The sequence below is a fragment of the Homalodisca vitripennis genome, chromosome 2 (genome assembly GCF_021130785.1).
Source record: "Homalodisca vitripennis isolate AUS2020 chromosome 2, UT_GWSS_2.1, whole genome shotgun sequence".
Lineage (NCBI taxonomy): Eukaryota > Metazoa > Arthropoda > Insecta > Hemiptera > Cicadellidae > Homalodisca > Homalodisca vitripennis.
The window spans coordinates 150,216,407-150,235,987 of record NC_060208.1 but is presented as its reverse complement, the minus strand read 5'-3'; the positions used below and the strand labels follow the sequence as shown (position 1 = coordinate 150,235,987).

Here is a 19,581-nt window from a genome sequence, read left to right as displayed (position 1 = left end):
GTTAATAATCGATACATCGATGGTGGTAAAAGCCAACCCAATTCGGTTTTGACTGTCAGCAGATTTGTTGTAACTTGAATGTCGTAGGCCTGTTAAATTATCTGTATAGAGTAAAGACTGACTGGTTGTACACTCAAAGGTAAAGAATAACAAATATTATAGTGTGAAAAGTCCATCTTGTATTTGTTCCAAAAACTAGTCATTGCACCCTGACTGATAGGCAGGGCGCCTATTAGTCACCCTGCCTGAGGCAGAGTGACTAACAATCTTGCAGGCATTTGTACATTTTGATAGCCCAAGAAAGAAAATGTTCTCATGTTTTTACAACATATATCTAGATCGAGGTTATCTCACCTCTTAAGGCCCTCCCGTGTACTACAGCTCTTGTAGTGAACCTTATACATTATCATGTATAAACTTGTTTTGGACTGTTAGTATATCCAGTTTTTGAAATAAGGCCGATTAAAATTTTGCAAAGTCCACGGCCAGCAATAAAACGTAGAACTCTCTCCTGAAGAAGTAAAATCGATAGTGGCACAACTGAAGCATGCCATAACTGTTGATGGGACGGTGGAATGAGTCATGTTAAGAAGACAATCTAAGAAAAGTATTTTTCCAGAATAGCATGGTTTCATAACGGGTTGCTCTACCGTAACCAGTGACCGTTTACCTTGACTTTAGTAAACCATTTGATAAAATTAAACACACAGTGCTTAGCTCAAAATTCGGTGGCTATGGGATTTGTGGGTCTTTGCTACAGTAGTCGACCTCAGTGTCAGATGTGATGGCTTTTTGTCTATTCCCTTTACTGTACGATTAGGAATGACTTGGGGATCATACTGTGGACCAATGTTTTCCAACCTTGTCATAAAAGAAATTACTCAAGCAGTTGCATCAAAATTGTATCTTGTTGCTAATGGCATTGTGTTTTCCAATAAGGTGGATACGAGATAGAAGCATGAAGTTCTTAAGAGATCTTTTGATGGCATAATGCAATGGAACTAAATGTTTGTTGTACCATATACAGATGAAGTTATAATGGAAATAACTTTGATTGTCATTAATGAAACACCTTTCACGATTGTAGAAGCATTATGGATTTGGGATTGATAATGACAGCCTCTCTAAGTCCTTATGAACATATAGTCCACACCACGAACAAAGCGTCTTATATGCTGAGCTATATATTATTATCTCGTTCACGTAGGGGTTTCAAATCTTTCCACACACTTGTGACGTTATACAATTCTAGTACGTCCCATACGTGGTCGAGTACTGGTTAGCGACTTGGTCCTTTTATCAAGCTGGTGATATTGCTCAATAGGATTCAAGTGCGTTTTGTTAGGCTTCTGAGAATTAAGTTTGGTATATGGACACACCAGTTGCTTCTATATTCAGGATAGAGGATGGACTCCTGGACTGTTTGGTGTTTTGGTGACATTGACTTTTCTGTACCAAGAGGAACCATATCAAAGACACTTTTTTGGAGAAGATTTGCGTCCACAAATTACGAATCAAACCACGGTATTTCAAGACTACTAAAAGAGGGGAGTGATGCTGCTGACTTAAATTTGTTTCCAGAATCTATCCATTCCCTAATGAGAACGTCTCTTCATTATATAGTCAAAATTTGAAAAGAACTTGAACGTGTAACTAATACAGTTCAGCATAACGTATATATATATATATATATATATATATATATATATATATATATATATATATATATATATATATATATATATATATATAATTTTACCCATACATACTCATATCCATACACGCGTACATAACTCCCATCACACACACACACACACGCGCGCGCGCACGCACGCACGCACGCACGCACGCAAACACATGTTTATATAAATGACCTGTTAGACTTAGAAATGTATTCATCCATGTATGCCTATGGTGACGACACTGTACTTGATTAATATACGATGTAAGACGCATGGACAGGATGAGCTACCTTTTTTCAGAAAATAATATTTTAACCTTTAAACAAGTATACCAATACTCTGTAATATTGTTTGTTCAAAAGTTTATTGGTCAATTTGAATGTAGGGAAAATAATAGTGACAAGATCTAATCAGAACTTAGTACTAAAAATTCCGTTTGTAACCAAGGAATCGAGTCTGCATCAATTTTGTTATATGGGTCTTAAAATATACAACAATTTCTTGCTACATTGTAAGCAGAGCGTTATTTTTGAAAGGAAACCTAAGGTAAAATTAAAAGCTCTGGAATATGTCAAAAACTTGCCTCTTGATTGATAAAATAATTGGTGTAACGAAATGTCTTGTCTTTGTTATATAGTATATAGTTGTGAATGTTATCTTATTGTAATGTGTATATGTATTTATTTGTTATATAGCTATTTATTGCACTCATATTATCACTGAGTCTGGCCTGGTTGACGCTCTGTATCTGTCTTATAGTTTGTTTTTATTGATTTAGTATTATGTCATGCACTGTTTGTTTGCTCTGTAAATGTATGAATTTATTTATTTATATAGATTCTTAATGTATTTATTTATTTAAATTGTTAATATGTTTTTGATTATATTAATTGCTATTATATTTATTTATATGAGTTCTTAATATATACATTTTGTTTGCTTATATGAATTGTTATTATATGTATTTATCAAAGTTATTAATATATTAATTAGTATGCATTGTTAATATAATTATTTGTAAAATTATGAATTAGGATAATTATGCATGAAATGTAATATGTGTACTTTTGCTATAAATTTTACGGCATGTAGTAATGATTAGTTACTTTAAATAAGGATCTAGGCATCAACTGCGGCCCCAATTGTATGTATAAAATTGTATTGTATTTTCTTGAATAAAGTGATTTTGAACTTGAACTTGAACATGCACACTGATTCATACTGCCAAATATTATTTTGTGAATATATAACACTGTTTTTGTTTTATTGTTATGTTTTACTAATATTACCGTTGCTGTATTGTTTTATTTATATGTTAAATTCATTTGTTTACAAGTTGTTGTTTTTTAATTTAAATCAGTCGTGATATAACTGTGCACGTTTTTGTTCTAATTATTGTTAAGTAGAGTATTGTTGTTAGATTACTATCGTTAAATTGATTATGTTTATTGGGTAATTATTAGTTATACAAGGCAACTCTCTTGTGCTGTAGTGCACGATATCTTGAACTGAATTTTATAAATGTTTACTGCTACATTAATTATTGTAAAATGAGGAAACCGTTCATATAAATAATATAATACATCAATAAGAAAGATGATAAGTCATACTTCCGAGATTGGTTGTATAGCACTTTCAGAAGCAATAGCATTGCATTCTATATTTGGGGTTTTTCATACCTACCCACAATAACTTGGAAGCAAAATATAAATACAATTTATCTTTCTTATCAAATTTAATTACTATGCTTGTAAAAGTGTGTTCAAGTAAACATATTCGACATAACAACTGATTTTACCTATAATGTTTGGTTGAATTAAAAACTGTGTTGTACAGAATTGCAAGATAACATACCAATAGACAACTTTCAGATTGCATGATGTCATTCCCAAGCCTAAAACAATAAAAAAAAGAACACTGGTCCCTCCCTTCATACTGTCACTGTCAGTTAGTGACACCAGCTGTTTTTGACAGAGGCTGTGGTTTGTGATAGGAGTAGAGCCGAGAGCGGCAACGCGGTTAGCAAGGGAGTACATGAACGTCTATGAGTTAACGTTAACTGCCGCATCGTCGAAATTTGCTACTGTTCTCTATCATAGGACAGTTTAAATTTACATTTAAATTGATTTGATATAAAACGCTCTCAGTATTCAAGAAGGTTAAGCCCAAGAAGTTAATTGGTAAGTGTTTTAGCTTAAAATATTCAAGGTTTTTTGGATAATCCATTCAAAATTATGTTTCAGCATAATATTGTCAGAAGTAAAGTAGACTAGCCTATACGTTATAAAATGACAAGTAAAATTTATAGTTTAGATTTTATAGTGTGTGCTTTGTTTCACAACGCTAAAGATTTATATCTTATCTCTGTTTAAAATTAACAAACAACATTGTTTGGATAAAAATAAAAAAAAAAAACATTTTAGTACCTGTCAGTAACATAAAACGTTGTAAATTGTATATGAATAATAACAAGGTAAGTGATTGATAGCCAATTAGATGGCTGTTTAGGCCTAGTTTAGAAAGGTACATTAAATTAGTTTAGGTTATGGTTGATATATACTAACCATTTATCACAGTGATATAACTCATATGAAGACTAGCAATAGTTTCATTTGTGGCTGCTATCACTACTGGGTTAATCATGTGTATTATAGCTGCTGAGATATTGTAGTAACTTCCTGCAAAATCCTCAGTAAAATTAGCAACAGTTTGAGGAGAAACGTTGATATCACCATTACAAAGTGCTGAATTAATGTCAATGGCTCTGTAAGCATTAACAACCTTGCCATTGGAGGTAGGTGTATAGTATTTAAAATCAAAATAAACATCTAGGTAGGATTAGGCTGATTAGTGATGTAGCTTAAAAATTGTTCTAGGTATAGGTTTATTCCATAACTTGTGAATTTGAATTACAAATCCTGCAGTTCCTTAAGACGCTAGTAAAACAAGCAATTGTTAATATCAACAAAAACAAAATAATTATCAATTGTATAATATAAATATTATAATAGTTTGTGAAATATAAATTAAAACGATTTTATACAACATTATATTATTTACAATTTGACAAGAGACAAAACTAATAGAAAATAAAAAAAATAAAATACTCAAGATGCAACAGCGAAACGCTACACAATTTTCTCAATTTCATCTTAACTTCACAATTTGCTGTTTTCAGTAAAACTGATAGGTAAGGAATTGGTTGATTTAAAGGTCTGAGTTGATTTTTTTATTTCATTATCTATTTAGATAGAAGCTCATCTACTGTCAATTTTACTGTATTGTTTTTGTTGAATTTAACCTTGTTTTGAGACTTAATTTTTTTATGTATGTATATGATGGCTCATTATAACTCAATAGATAAATAGAATATGGGTAAAATACTTATTTTATCACATGATTAGGTCCAACATTGTTCCATCTATGTTTTTCAACTATAACGAATTCTAAAAATATTCAAAACTTTAATATGATGTGGACTATTTCCTGTTTATAGGACTTTACAATAATTATGGAGAAAGTAATTGATGAACCAGATCTAGACTCTTCTTGTCATCATTTTTGTTCTGAGTCTTGTGAGGAAATTCAGTATCACTACAAGTCGAAGTTCCCAGATACTTACAGTTTGGCTCCAATTACTATAGTGGTATGTACTTTCATTCTTATGTATAAATTGCATTGCAAATAAATTGGGACACTTGTTATTTTATAATTATTTATTTGATTAGTTATACACTTTTTAAAGTTCCAATAACCATTGCCTGGTTAATTTTGCCTCAGTTGTGTTTTACTATTCTTCAATACATTTTTAACCTACAGCCTTTTTAATTTCACAAAGTTAGGTGTTCCAGTATTTTTGCAACATAGTGTATATATAATGCAACAAATTTCAGTAAGTTACATATCCTGTTTAAAAAAGTATAATTTTTGAAAAGTAAAGAATGGAAGTCTATGGAATAATAAAAATGGATGACATTAAATTGAAATGTTACAAACGACACTTTACATTTTCTCATTAAGAATATATGGTAGTTATGATTGGTTCTTTTAACAATTTAACTGTGCAGACGCTGTAGTGTGCATATTACAGTGTGAGTTTACCTAAGAATACTTAGTATAGATCGTCAGTTAAGGTGTTAACTAAATGTAATTTAGCTATATATTTATTGTACAGTACTTTAACATGTTGACTACAGCAGACGCAGTTTGTGTGAGTTGTTTGTCTACTTGATCGCAAATATAATTCTGCCGTGAAGGTTTTATAACCATATTGCCAATGTATTCTATGATCGCAAATTCCATAACTACCAATTAAGATAGATCATTTATTGTAATGAAGTTATGGTGTCTATGTTTGAAAGAATTATAATTAACACTCGGCTGTGGAAGACCAAGCTGTTAAAGACAGCATTGTGGAGAATTTTTATACTTTCTGTAACTTTAATCAATTTTCAGTCATACATCCTTACCATACAACCACTCCTGTTATGAAAGAATCATGTGTCCAAAACAGACTTAAAAAATATGGTCTTAAAAAATAGCTGAATGTAAGTAACTGATCAACAGTAGTAGCTTGATTGCTATTTTTGCACTCTGTAAATAATAAACAAAGTACTCGCAAAAGATTGATCAGAGCACAGTTGAATAAGTTGGTACAGCTCATTGTGAATAGTGACAGCTGAGACAGTGAGAATCTTTCCAAATCTGGATTACTTATACAATATCTGAGCCAGTTCCTCCTATTCATAGTAATCTATTCTACAGATGTATTGTGGCGATCTCAAAAGGAGTGTTATACCTATTTCCTATGATCATTTTAAAATCACCATAGGAGAATTTTACTTGGTCATAGTTAATAAGTTGGAAATATAAGACAATTTGACTCAATGGATTTATACAGATTCAAATAATCCATACATTTTCAAAAGGTTTGTAATCCATCTCAACTAGTCATCTCCAATACTTAGAGTAAAGTGCATAATAAACTTCCAACAGATTTAAATAAACAAACAGTTAATGTTCTTACAAAGAGGTAATGAGGGATTTCTATTAAAATTGCCACAATACAGACAAATATTTAAATTATTCATTTTAAGGACAAAAACCGATAATTTGAATGTTAATAAAATTTAACAGGCCTACCATTGCTATATCTTCAAAATAGGTTAAGTTAGTAACAGCAATTTTGACTATAGTTTATGTCTACAGTTATACTTCTTTATACAAAGAAAAATATCTATCTTTGAAATTAAAATGCAGACCATTATTAAATTCCATAAATTGTACATTTGGCTCCAGAATTCCAAATAGTTGATTTCTGATTTTTATAAATAATCACAACTTTTGTGTTATGGTTTTCTATATATTATTCAAAACATGTGTTGGTTTTTGTTGTATATTTACTCAAAATCTCTAACATACTTAACATGACTATTATAAGAAAGACAGTTGGTTGCCATACTTGGATGATTTTTGAAATGGATTTTAGTGAGTTTCCCTCTCACTAGCACACCTCACAGGCTAGTGACATCTGACCAGCTGGAAAAATCAAGTGAATCCTTGAGTTGTATAAATATTGGATATTACTATTGAAAATGCCTCACTTAGACAGAGAACATGGAGCTAACGTGATAGAACCTTAGGTTGTATTAGTTAAACAAGAGTTAGCTCATCCAATGCTTTAAATTGAGGCACAGCAGAAGTGTAAACTCGGACTACCATTTGTGGAGTGAGAGATCAGGTAACAAATATTTGAACAGGTACAATAATAGTTACGGGGTGCAGTGTTAGCATCAGATCTCAGAACTAGTGGAAATAATCTGGATAATTCCCTGGATCTCGGCACACTACATCTGTATGAATGATTTATCTCCTGTGTAACTGTGTAATACAATCAAAGATAGAACAATCTACACCATCAGCTTTGGAGAGAATAATCATGCCACATCAGACCTATCGTCAAGTGGTAGCTTTGGGGTTAATATGTTGATTCTCCGATTCTACTTCTTTATGCAATATGCAATAATAAGCATAATAATCCTACTAAATCCGCTTTATCACCCTGTATCTTTCACCGACTATATAAACACTTCTGAGTAACAATACAGCATATACTGTATATGCTATATTTTAGGGTAGGAGAGGAGATGATTACCCCTATACTGGGGTGGGAGATGTAAAAATATAATCTAAAAGCTGTATTATAGCTTCTTCACTACAAAAATCTTTCTTCAAAATAAGTCTGAAATCTTTCTTAGTATTTTTGAAGCTTCTTAATTATTGTTAAATGGTTAAATTATGGTAAAATAAAGTAATGTTACACTAAATGTTTATTGTGTAAACAAACTATTAGTGGCTTTTTCATTTTTAGAAAGGAGTTTTAAACTCTTACAAATACATATTAAATAATGTTAAATGTAATTATTTGTACTTATAAATTTAATTAACGGAAATTAACGTTTACCTTGTCAGCCAGCTAAAATAATGTCCTAAATTAATGAAAAAAATAAGTTTTATTAAAAACTGTGAACTTTGTTATTTGTTACAAAACAGTAAAACAATATTAAAAAACATATGATATCAAGTATGAAAGTAAATTTAAGAATGGGACTGCTTTTCTATTCAGTAGTAAATTTTACTAACTTTAAGATTCCAAGTAAAACTAATGATCGCAGAGTAAAAAACTTTCAGTCATTATACATAACTAGAAAATCAATGATATCATAATTTACGTTGTATTTGACAACATGTTATCTTGACATAAATATTTTGATAAAATAAAAAATGAACCTCCAAATTTATATATAAAAGTATTGAATCCCTAAAATAAACTAAATGGTAGAAGATAATGACTTGTAAGAAGAATGGACATTCAGGAGCATATCAAGATTTATTACTCTATACACAAAAATATTTGAACAACAATCATTCTAGTATTTTTTAGAAGTGGCAGTACAGTCAACCAGAAAACATTATACTGAAGGGCAATCCTCCAGAACATCTCATATACTTAAAGTGTGTCTCTGGGGAAACATCTTACCTTTGCAATTTATGCTTCTAAAGTTGACCGTTAATATAAAAATTTCCTCCTGTACATTCTTACCAGATTATATTGAGTAGAACTTTAAATTACTCTTTAAAAGCAACCTAATCTAAAAAAAACCTACTAAATCATCACTATAGCACTCCAATAAAAAGACTAGCTGTTATGTTGATATCAAATTTTAAAGATATTTTCTCTTTGCATTTATAATAGTTTTAAACTAGTTTACCTACTTCTTGATGACATCAATTTTTACTGCATGTGTTGACTCTGTAACCATTCTCGATGAATGTGTGAATAAAGATATTATTGAATTGAATTGAATATGTAACAAAAGAAAGGCATTATTGTCAGGAGAAATTATATTACAATAACTATTGTCCCCTAAAGAAAGCTGCAACCACAATTAATTTTCCTCTATATATTGAGTAGCAAGAGAGCGAAGTCTCAGCAGCTAGTTAGTTGTTTCAGCAGTTATTAGAATCTGAAATGTTTACAAAGCATATAGAGAAAGTCAACACAGCAGCATCAGAGATTAATACATCTTTACATACCAAAACAAATTACTAGTATATTTCATCATTCAAAGTCTTCCTAGTAAACTTTTCGTGATAAAAACAAATTTACTTCGTCTCATGCTGAATATCCACCAATTCACATAACAACTATTTTGACTGGCACTCTTGAGATTCTTCTTCCAGGTAATTGCCCACATCTATGAGATGACATCATCTTATCAATACATACTTCAAACTTTTACCCGTAGTGTGATTAAAAATTCCAATAAATAAAGTTTACCATTCAATCACAGGCTTTAGACAAAAATTTAAACTTATTCATAAAATCTTAGACAAAAATTAAATGCTAATATCACCTACCTATTATGTGCATAACCTAATTATACAATACCACAATATGTTAAAACACGATGAAGGAAAAATTATAGACAACACAGAACTACTCCTATATGTATTTTCCACTGTCACTATACTGTTGCTATCCCTCTCCTGCATATAATTCACAATAAGAAAATCAAGTTAATGATTCCAGTGCCACATGAATAAGATAACCCACTAGACAATCTTCAGAAGTAGAACAGTAAAACTTGAAGGCTGTCTATTTTTATATGTGGTGGTGACAGTTCAGTATTTAAACTCATGGAGTAAAAGAAGAATACATGCATTAATACATTAAAATTTGTTTCTCATGTCATTGACATACAAATTTGAACATAACAACCCAGTAAAAATATCCACAAATCTTAGAGCAGATTATGGAGAGAAAATTACATTAACAAACTTAATGTTGAGACGTAATTGGTGCAACCTACTGGTAATAGTTCTGGCAAAGGGTAAAATGATTCAAAAGTTAGCAAACTGATCACAGGGACTAAAAAGAGTTAAAATTAACCAAAAAGAAAACATACCCAATCAATTTCATGTATTCAGGAAGACAACCCTTAAGAGTGGCTGGATTCAGAATCTCCAAAATGTTCTTGAACCGGGGAGAGGTTCAAGAAGTTTTAGAGAAAGAGTTGGAATCCAGTACTAGTAAGAAAAGATGAAACACACATTGCAGAGTGTAGTTTCAAATGTGGGAATGGTCACAAGTAAAAAATTATTCTAAGTATATTGTATTTTTTAACCCTTTAACTGCTGTGTTCCTGGATTCACAGCGACAACCGAGTGCCAGGTTTTTTTTGTCTCTTAGGACAAGAAGCTTATAAATTGCACTTAGTCCTATAAGAACCTTAGCGCTGCTCCTGGAGTGACAGGATATTCAGGATGAGTAAGGTTGAGGGTAGGGGCCACCTCCTATCGAGATCCATCAGGAAGAATTAGGGCACTAATCTCAAAGTCATGTCTCCCCGGTAGGATAGGCCAGCTCTGAACCAGCCTCTCCAGTCAAAGCAGGCATGGGGTAGCACACCCTTGTTGAGGCTAGCAAGAACCTTTGATACTCAGGGAACGAACCCCACCAACTCCAACAGTCATCTCCATCCTGGGGAATGTTTAAGACATTTTCTAAATGAGTTAAACAAATTAATATATTCCATTTTCTTAAAATGTATTGATCATAACTCATATTTTTTGGTTGAGTAAAAGTGTGATATAATCATTAAAATAAAATTATAAGCAATCAGCTGATATTAAGTTGGATGAACTGTCTCTTACTGGATGAAGATTTAACCTTGTTAGGTTCTCAGAACTTACAGGCCATATAATTTGAAAACAAAACATGTCTCTTTAAATGTAAATAACATGTCAAAAGGTAAGAAAAAATGTAAATTTGAGCAATAAGAGAGAAGAATTTGTTAAATATTAGCAAGAGTTAAGCAATAAGTGATAATCAAGTTTTAAAAGTTTAATTAAAAAATTAAAAAATGTCCAAAACCAACATAAAAGTAACAAAATTATGCAAAAACTACAAGTTTTGAAAAAAGGCTATTCCAAAATTCAGAAGTGTTATTTTGTTTAGGTTTATATAATCGATAAGGCCATGTAATTAAGCTTAATCAAAATGAATGTTATATATCTATGCTTCATTATTTGCATCTCAATATTTGTGGCTACTGTTTTCTTCTTGTTATAGAACTTATTGGATGAAGAGAAAATTTATACTGAACTTGAGACATCTGTTGAATCATATATAAACCATATGTCACAATCATTTCAAGCAAACAAGAATCTGGGTAAGCATAACAGAAATATAAAATCTGTTACTATTTATTACATCGCTTTTGAAGCACTGAACTTAAACTATACCCTAAGTTCTACCAGTATTGTTAAGAGTAAAATGATCTATTTACTTTTGTAGTAACAATATATTGTTCTTCAATAAGTCCTTGATGTACATCATTGTCACTCAAATATAACTCCTAACCATATGGTCTTCTTACAATCTGGTCTCATAGCTTGTATGGAGATTCAGCAATGTTTTTTAAGAACTTTTGAATGATCAGGAAACAAGTATTCGGAAATACTAATAATGGAATTTAGAAACCAAGCAAGGCCGGATAATGTCATATGAGGGTTTGAGAAAATTTTTGCATCATCATGACAAATAATTATATGCTTAAAAAAATTAAGTTATTGAATTTTTCTAGCGGGTATTTTACTACATTATATATATAGTAGTTTAAACTACTTGGAAGAGTATTGAAGCCGATTGGTATTACAGAAGATATGTATAGTGTGTTCTAAATAGTATGTGCATGTCTCAGTTGAGGATATTAACTGTTGAGTCGGAATAAAATTTGTGTGCTGTGCTAAAAAAAAAAAAAATTTGTTGCTCATTGGTATTGGTATTATTTCTCCTTTATGTTAGATTATTCTTGTATATAAAAGATTCAGTCTATAGATTCTGAAATGTAGGGTTTCTGATATCTGTAATAATTTTAAATTACAGCAATTTGTAATCATGTTATCCACTTGTCTACGTTAGGTTAAACTTGTTCCGATACTGTGCTAAGATATTAATTCTATAATCCTATACTATAAAGTATTCTTCAAATGCAGGATTGATTTTGCGTGGGAATGACGTTGACAAGGAAAGGTCTGAATATCACAATGCTCGTTGGAATACATTTGAGAATCAGAATAGAGATGGAAAGCCTGGAAGACCATACACAGGGCCGTCGTCTGGAGATTTGTCAGTGTATGATTCAGTTCATTCAATAAAAGTGCCATTGCGCACATACAAGAGCAAATCAAAGAATGCAGTGCAGGGCCAGAGAAAAGGTAATTGTATTATGCATCTTGTTAATAGTTTGAAAATTTTCAAATGAGTATGCTTATTTAAAAAATGGTTGCATTTATTTGTATACATTTTTTAGTATGGCTCCAAATAAAAAACAAGAGTTTCTAGTTAAAGTAGTCCTTAAAGTGGTGGCTTTGTTTGTATAAACTTGCTGTATCGGTCTGGTGTGTGACAAGAAAATTAACTTTTTCAAGACAAACAACATTTTCCCTCACAAAATAATTTTGTTTTACTGTAGTATTAAGAACATAATAAAATGATTGAATATAGATTTCTGTACTTCCCCTAGCAAGCTAGTACAATAAAAAAATTACCTTGTTTGAAGTTCTACTTGAATTTAGGTTTCTAAAGTTGTAGAAATGTAATATAAACTTGAATTTTGTTAAGATTTATACATTTTTTTATATGTTTTATTATCTAACTGACAAATTGATCAAAGTTTTCATCATCTACATCAGCCATTCTTATAATTAGTTTAATATAGAGCTAAAAATTCACTGCAAACACAGATACAATTAATATTTTAAAGAAATAAAATGTTTATTAATCTCAACATTAGACATGAACAAAGCTTACATGTCGGTCTCAAGAGTTAAACTGGCACTCTTCCCATATAGATAAACCCTTGAAACACACCAGCGTACAGTCCAATATAGCGGTCAGTAGCTACAAAAACAGTTTCCAATCGATAACAGGTAACCAAAAACAGTTTCCAATCGATAACAGGTAACCAAAAACAGTTAATGAAGCAGAAGTGTTGTCTAAGGTTCAGTCAACATTCTAATGCAATTTGCAACTACAATTCATGAAAAAAAACAAAAACTTTAATTACAAGATTTTCCGTCAAGTGCATTTTGAGCAAATTCAACTGTGCAAGAATTCCTGTAATGTATATAAATACTTAATTTTTTAAATAAATAAATTTACTACAAGAACATTAAGAACAGTAGGTTGTCAAATCACAATAAGTATAATCAAGAATTTGTATTGTTCATAGAGTTCAAGAATTCTTATATATTTATCAATAGTGTACATAGGATACTTCAGCAGGAATTCTTTAAGCGAGCTCTTCAGTCTGTTTGTAGTCATCTGAATCTCCTGAGGTCTTAAAGGAGGTTTTTTAGCTTTTGGCCTATTGTATAATGGTTTTTCTAATAGAGGGCTGCTCTATGTTTGGGTAGGATGTATCTGGAGGCATGGTGTGTGGTATAGTTATGAAGGTACATGTGAATCTGCAGGTTTAGTTTCTCTACACATAAAATGGATTTATATATAGATCGCAGGTACTCTATGCTTAGGGTCTGATAGGCTTATTGATAACTTTGCTGGGACTTCAGGTTCATAACGGTCCTAATTGCCTTCTTTTGTTGTACAAGTTCTCTCTTGAGATTTCCCCAGATTATAAGACCATGTCTAATATGAGATTGTATTAGAGCATAGTAGGCCATATTTGCTGTGTCCAGAGTGCCAACCCATTTCATGTGTTTAACAATATACACACCAGTGATGTATTGCTATTGCCAATGTTATTTACATGTTCTGCCCATGTGAGTCCTATGTCCTATTGTGAAACTTATCTGATCAACCACTGTTGTATTATGGATATAATTTCAATAAAGGTTGAATCACAACAAGACTTGCTCCACCGGGACTTGAACCCGGATCTCACACTTTGCTGGGTGTGTGAAATCTGGGTTGGAGACCCGGCGGAGCAAATACTTTTTGTGATTCAATCTTTATTTAAATTAAATTAGGCTATTGCCTTTCATATAAACTTATTGAATGTAAATAAATAGTCGATTGACTGGTATTTGGTCTTCCGATCATATGTTAGTTTGGCTATTTAAACAGAATAAGTGACTAAGTGGCAACGGACGGTACATGGCGGGAATGGTGGAACAGTCTTTTCCCCTTCCTCACCCCCACTCTGTCCCAATAACAATGGGCTAGTTGGCACGAAGTCAATAGACAAAGATGTTAGAATCACCTCAAAAATCAGACACGACAATACGATCTTCGTTTTTACTGGGAAAACACAAGGAGTAAACACGTCATCAGCATTTAGGCAATATTTGGCTGCAGACTTAGTTAGATATACACCCCCAGCACTTAGAGGTTAATTGCTATGGAACCACCAAAAGTTTACGAGGTTATGTTCTGGTGATGAAAGAATGGAATTTAAGTGAAAGTGGGATACCAGTCTCCAATTTTATTACAATCACACTCGTTCAGACTCAATATGAAATTTTAGTTTCATTGGTCTTTTAAATTGATGATATTTTTCATTTAAGATGCTGTTATTAATTAATTATATTTTAACTCACCAATAAAAAAAACAGTTGATCTTGCTTAGTTATACAACGCTACTTTTCACTCATCCATCACAAGCGTCCTTTATTTATATTCATGTTGACTGTTGTATGCCAACATCCTTACATACATCAAGCACATCATTATTATTTTGAAAGGAATACAGATAATATTACAAGCTTTAGTGTTTAATTCTCAATGATGGATGTACCACGGAGAAGAGTGAGAGAATTTTTAACATATAACTAAATAAATAAAAGTTTTTGTTTAAGATGAAATGACAAGAGGCTGTCACTTCCCTGATACTGATGTATCTCGGCAGGCCAATGGACTGGTGTTTGAAAGGGTTGAAAAACCAGTCCCTTTCCCCTTGCAATTCAAAGATAGATCCTATGGAAAACATTTTGGAAAAATAAATGGAGGAATAGCTCTCTCTCCTTATACAAAACCACAGGTAATTGCAAAATAATAGTTAAGTGACAGTAAAATATCGAGTATTTTGTGCTAAAGTATTATTTGACAATCGAAGTAATATTGATAGTAGTGGATTAAGAGAAAAAATTTGGATTCTGTTCTAATGAAAACAAAATGTAAAGAGGTCTTTTAAACCACTGTTATTTGACAATTAATATAATTTGACCAGTATTATACTGTGTGATTCTCCACATTATGGGACCAGAGTTGGGTTGAAACAAATAATGCTGTGTTATCTTCAACAATGAAAGGTATCACAGGAAAAATATTTCGGCTTTTTTGTAGAGAAATGTTTTCCACAATGTTTAATATGGTATGAACCGGAAACATAAATGGTAGCTATGACATCGTTCTTGTAAGCCTGAGAAATAACATTCAAAAGAATATTCATCAAACTTTCAGACACATTACATCATTATTTATTTTAATATATTTTATTAATGCCAAATTTACATCAAATTAGGTGAAAACAAACTGGGATTATTTTTTTCAAGATCACTTTACAGAGAAGTACATGATTTGAAAGTAATCATTGATACAATTTCCAGAATGTGTGTGTTTGAAATTAATGTAGTTATTACTATCGGTATGTTATTGTTTACTTCTCAAAAATTTGTATAACTGAACCGTAGTCTTGAAACCTTACAAGATTCCAAAAATTGCATAAGAACAATAGCCAGAATAAACACCAAATGCATAAGAAATTGCCAGAGAATTCTAAACTTCTTTTCAGTGTTACTATAGAATGGTTAATAGCTGAAACTTTCACTTTCAAAATATTAAACAACAGTTATCTTGTGAATGTAAAAAAATGAACATGGAATAAAGATATTGTAAATTATTTAAAGTTTCTAAGAAATGTTTCTACTGTAGTTTACATTGTGTAATAGTCAAGGTAAAATTTCCATACAAATGCAAATGGCCACCATATTGAAGTTCTCTATGCAATTAGGTTGGTTAATAAGTTTATCATGTGCTCATAATAGTTTAAGGCATGTTTGAAATTACAGTAGGTTTTGATTTTAATCATTATAATATTGCATACTTCTCACAACTGGGAAAAAATAAAACTCACTATTGTGTATTTGAGAATTAAAATATAATTTTGAGTTTTGCTCTATAATACTTTCATAGCTTGTACAAGAGTATAACTTCCCTCAGAAACGTCGAATGAACCCACTTAGGAATACCATTATATAATTATATATATAAACAGGAATAGACAATTGTTTAAAAATTAATTTAAAACAGTTTAACCTTTAACCCTTTGGGTGCCAAGGGCCGATATTATCGGCTCACTATATTTAACCAAAGCGTGCCGAGAGCCGATATTTTCGGCCCGTTACGTTTAACCGAAGTGTGCCGAGAGCCGATATTTTCGGCCGATTACGTTTAACCGAAGTGTGCCGCGGGCCGATATTTTCGGCTTTGCGATTATATTATTTTTTTAAATCATATAGTAAGCGAATCTTCATAACAGATACATCAAACGAAAGGGGAAGAGTTACTTAACAAATTAATATATAATTTGTCGGACAGGATAAATATATAACGGTCCAGGACAGTATGTGTCAAGTGCACCCGGGGTTGCCACCTTGACTGTCTCCCCGCCACGAGTGTAAATAGACTGAACGTTTATGTAACAATGTATATATTGTATATAGAGACATTTCTTGGCATAGTTTTTTATAGACTTAGTAACATTTTTCAATAGGCCTATGCTATAGACTATAGGCACAAAAAAATAATGAGTGATTGAAGATTGGACTTTTTCTGCCTTTCAATAACTGAGGGTGAGTAAAAGCAAATAATATAAAAAATAGGCTATTTGTCATGATTTTTATTTTTTGTGAACATGCATTAGGGTCCTAACCAATGTTTTTCAACCATCTCAATGCTAGTTTAATAAATATAGTTTTGTTTAGAAAAGCCCTTACAATAACATTCCCTTACATTACATTGTCAATATTTTTAGAATTTTAGTCCAAATGTAAAGTTTTATTAAAAATCTTATAAAAACTTTTATTTCTCAATATTTCTTTCTGAAATTTTCTATACTGGTTCATAATTATACATACTAATGTAAAATGTAAAATATGTTTACATAAATAGTAAAATAATATAAGTTTTCTAATTTAAAAAAAATAAAATAAAAAAAAAAAATTTTATTTTTATTTTTTTTTAGTTTACTTATTTATATTTTTGGATATTATCATAAAAATTTGTTATAACATAACAGTATATTTCATAACCTACAAAACAAAAAAAGAATTGTCCATTTATCAGTATTAGGATAGGAGTTATACAATTTTTAGTCTAACATAACAAAATAGCTGTTTTGTGCTTGGCACACTTGGCTGTTATAGGCCATTTACCACTGGCACTCAGGAAACACCCACAGCTCACATGCATGGCATCCTACTCAAAACTAATCTTGAAATTTGCTTGGCATCCAAAGGGTTAAACCATATTTTTAATGACTGAAATAAACATTTTACAAAATGTAAATGGCAGCTGTTTTGAAACTTTATCAAATATTCTGCTTAACAACATTATCTAAGGCATCATGTATGGCACACACACAATAGTACTTACTATTCCAATAACAAGATTGGCCTGAATTAATTAAAAAACTGCGACAGTTATTATATGTATAAGTTCTTGTATTGAAGAAATCCATTATATGTATTACTTGGTATTACGCAATAATTTAAATACATTGTTCCTATCACTATGAAATTAAGGACTAACTACTAAATTTTAAGCATGGCACTGATAATGAAATAAATAAATTTATACAAATTGCGTTGTAAAATATAAATTATTTAATTACACTGTTAAATTTTGATAATGTTTGTAAGCTATAATGTAGTGTAATATACATTAATTTTATTTCAGATCAGAAATGCCACTATTGTGAGGAACCAGTGAAGATCAAGTATAGTGTCCGTTGTCCTTCTTTATTGAAAAAAGCTGTATATAATTATTGAGTTGTGTTATTTTCATATTTTTTAATATAAAATCATTATAAAACAATATGGTATTTGATAGTTTTCTCTGAAATAATTTATGAACTAATAGTGTGTTATTCTCAGTGATTTGTAATGGAAATTTAGTGGCCTTAAGTTTCTATTTTTTATGGTTTGGCTGATTTTACAAACAAATTGCAGTAACTGCAGGATATATAGTTTTGAAACTTCACCTAATAACATTTTTTGTTTTAAATACAGTATATAATGGAACACACACACACACACAGAAGGGCCGATTTTTTCCAACCTCTGATCTTACACCATCATGGCCAGATACGAGGCAGATCCATGGTGTGGGTAGTAGTTGATCATACATATTCCCCGTTACATTTTTCACTGCCGAGTTCAAGTAGCTAGTTTGCTCTGAGTAGCAGTTGCATAAACATGGTCGCCCCTATTAATTCTCTCGCCAAATGTGAATTGAGGACTTTTATTTGTTTCCTTTAACTTTTGACACGATTCACGCACAACACCATCACTCATAATGTTTTTGCTGTAAAAACAGCATATTCTCCAATGGATTTCTGCTGTACTATTCCTTTCTGCTTACAGAAAATGAATAACACTCCTCAATTTAAATTTGGTGGGAGAATCAATAGAAGCAACCATGTTTATATGACTCCAGCTCGGCACAAATTGACTATTTGAACCCGACAGTGACAAATGTTGTAGCGGGGAAAATGCATGATCAACTAATGTGCACACCGCAGACCTACCACGTGTCTGGCTGTCACGGCATGAGATCGGTGGTTGAAAAAAACAACCTTTGAATGTATTTATTTATATGTACCCTTGTGAAATGTAGGTACTGCATGTTACCTCGAAAAGATTTTTTGAAAGACAGTATTATTTTCATTATTTATAATGATCTAGACAAGCAATATTTAGGTTTCATTGCTTCAAGTGCAACTTTGTAGTGAAAGTTTTATGGCGAGACTGTCTCATAACTTTGAATTGATGGAAAACAATGTGTTTAGAAGTTATACACCTTTGAGTACTATCCCTCCAAGGATAATAAAACCATATGCAGTCTCTGGCATTCAGAGAATGAAGTAGTATACGTACAACAGTGTAATACATTTGAAGGAAAAACTTATATAAATTAATAATTAGTCCATATCAATTTAGGGTCTAAAACTCAATGTTTTTACTCTTGGCAATGTTTCACTCCTCTGAGGGATGGTCAGTGAGTAGTCTATGTGAAATAATAAATATAAACCCAGATCAAGTTTCACAACAATTTTAATGTCTTGATGAATTATAAATAATGATATGTAACACA

The 19,581-nt window shown here is 31.4% G+C and overlaps 2 protein-coding genes across 2 annotated transcripts in view; one reads left to right on the top strand and one right to left on the bottom strand.

Moving 5' to 3' along the window:
- LOC124354887 (cytochrome P450 CYP12A2-like) overlaps positions 1-19,581 on the bottom strand; it is a 47,834-nt gene that overhangs the window by 24,967 nt on the left and 3,286 nt on the right. The gene's annotated exons all lie outside the window — the stretch shown is intronic.
- Positions 3,681-18,303, top strand: LOC124354888. Its single transcript, XM_046805666.1, has 6 exons — positions 3,681-3,862; positions 5,179-5,328; positions 11,317-11,416; positions 12,243-12,464; positions 15,066-15,247; positions 18,166-18,303. Exons 2-6 carry the CDS (start codon positions 5,194-5,196, stop codon positions 18,196-18,198), a joined length of 672 nt encoding a protein of 223 aa, XP_046661622.1. The 5' UTR covers positions 3,681-3,862; positions 5,179-5,193; the 3' UTR covers positions 18,199-18,303.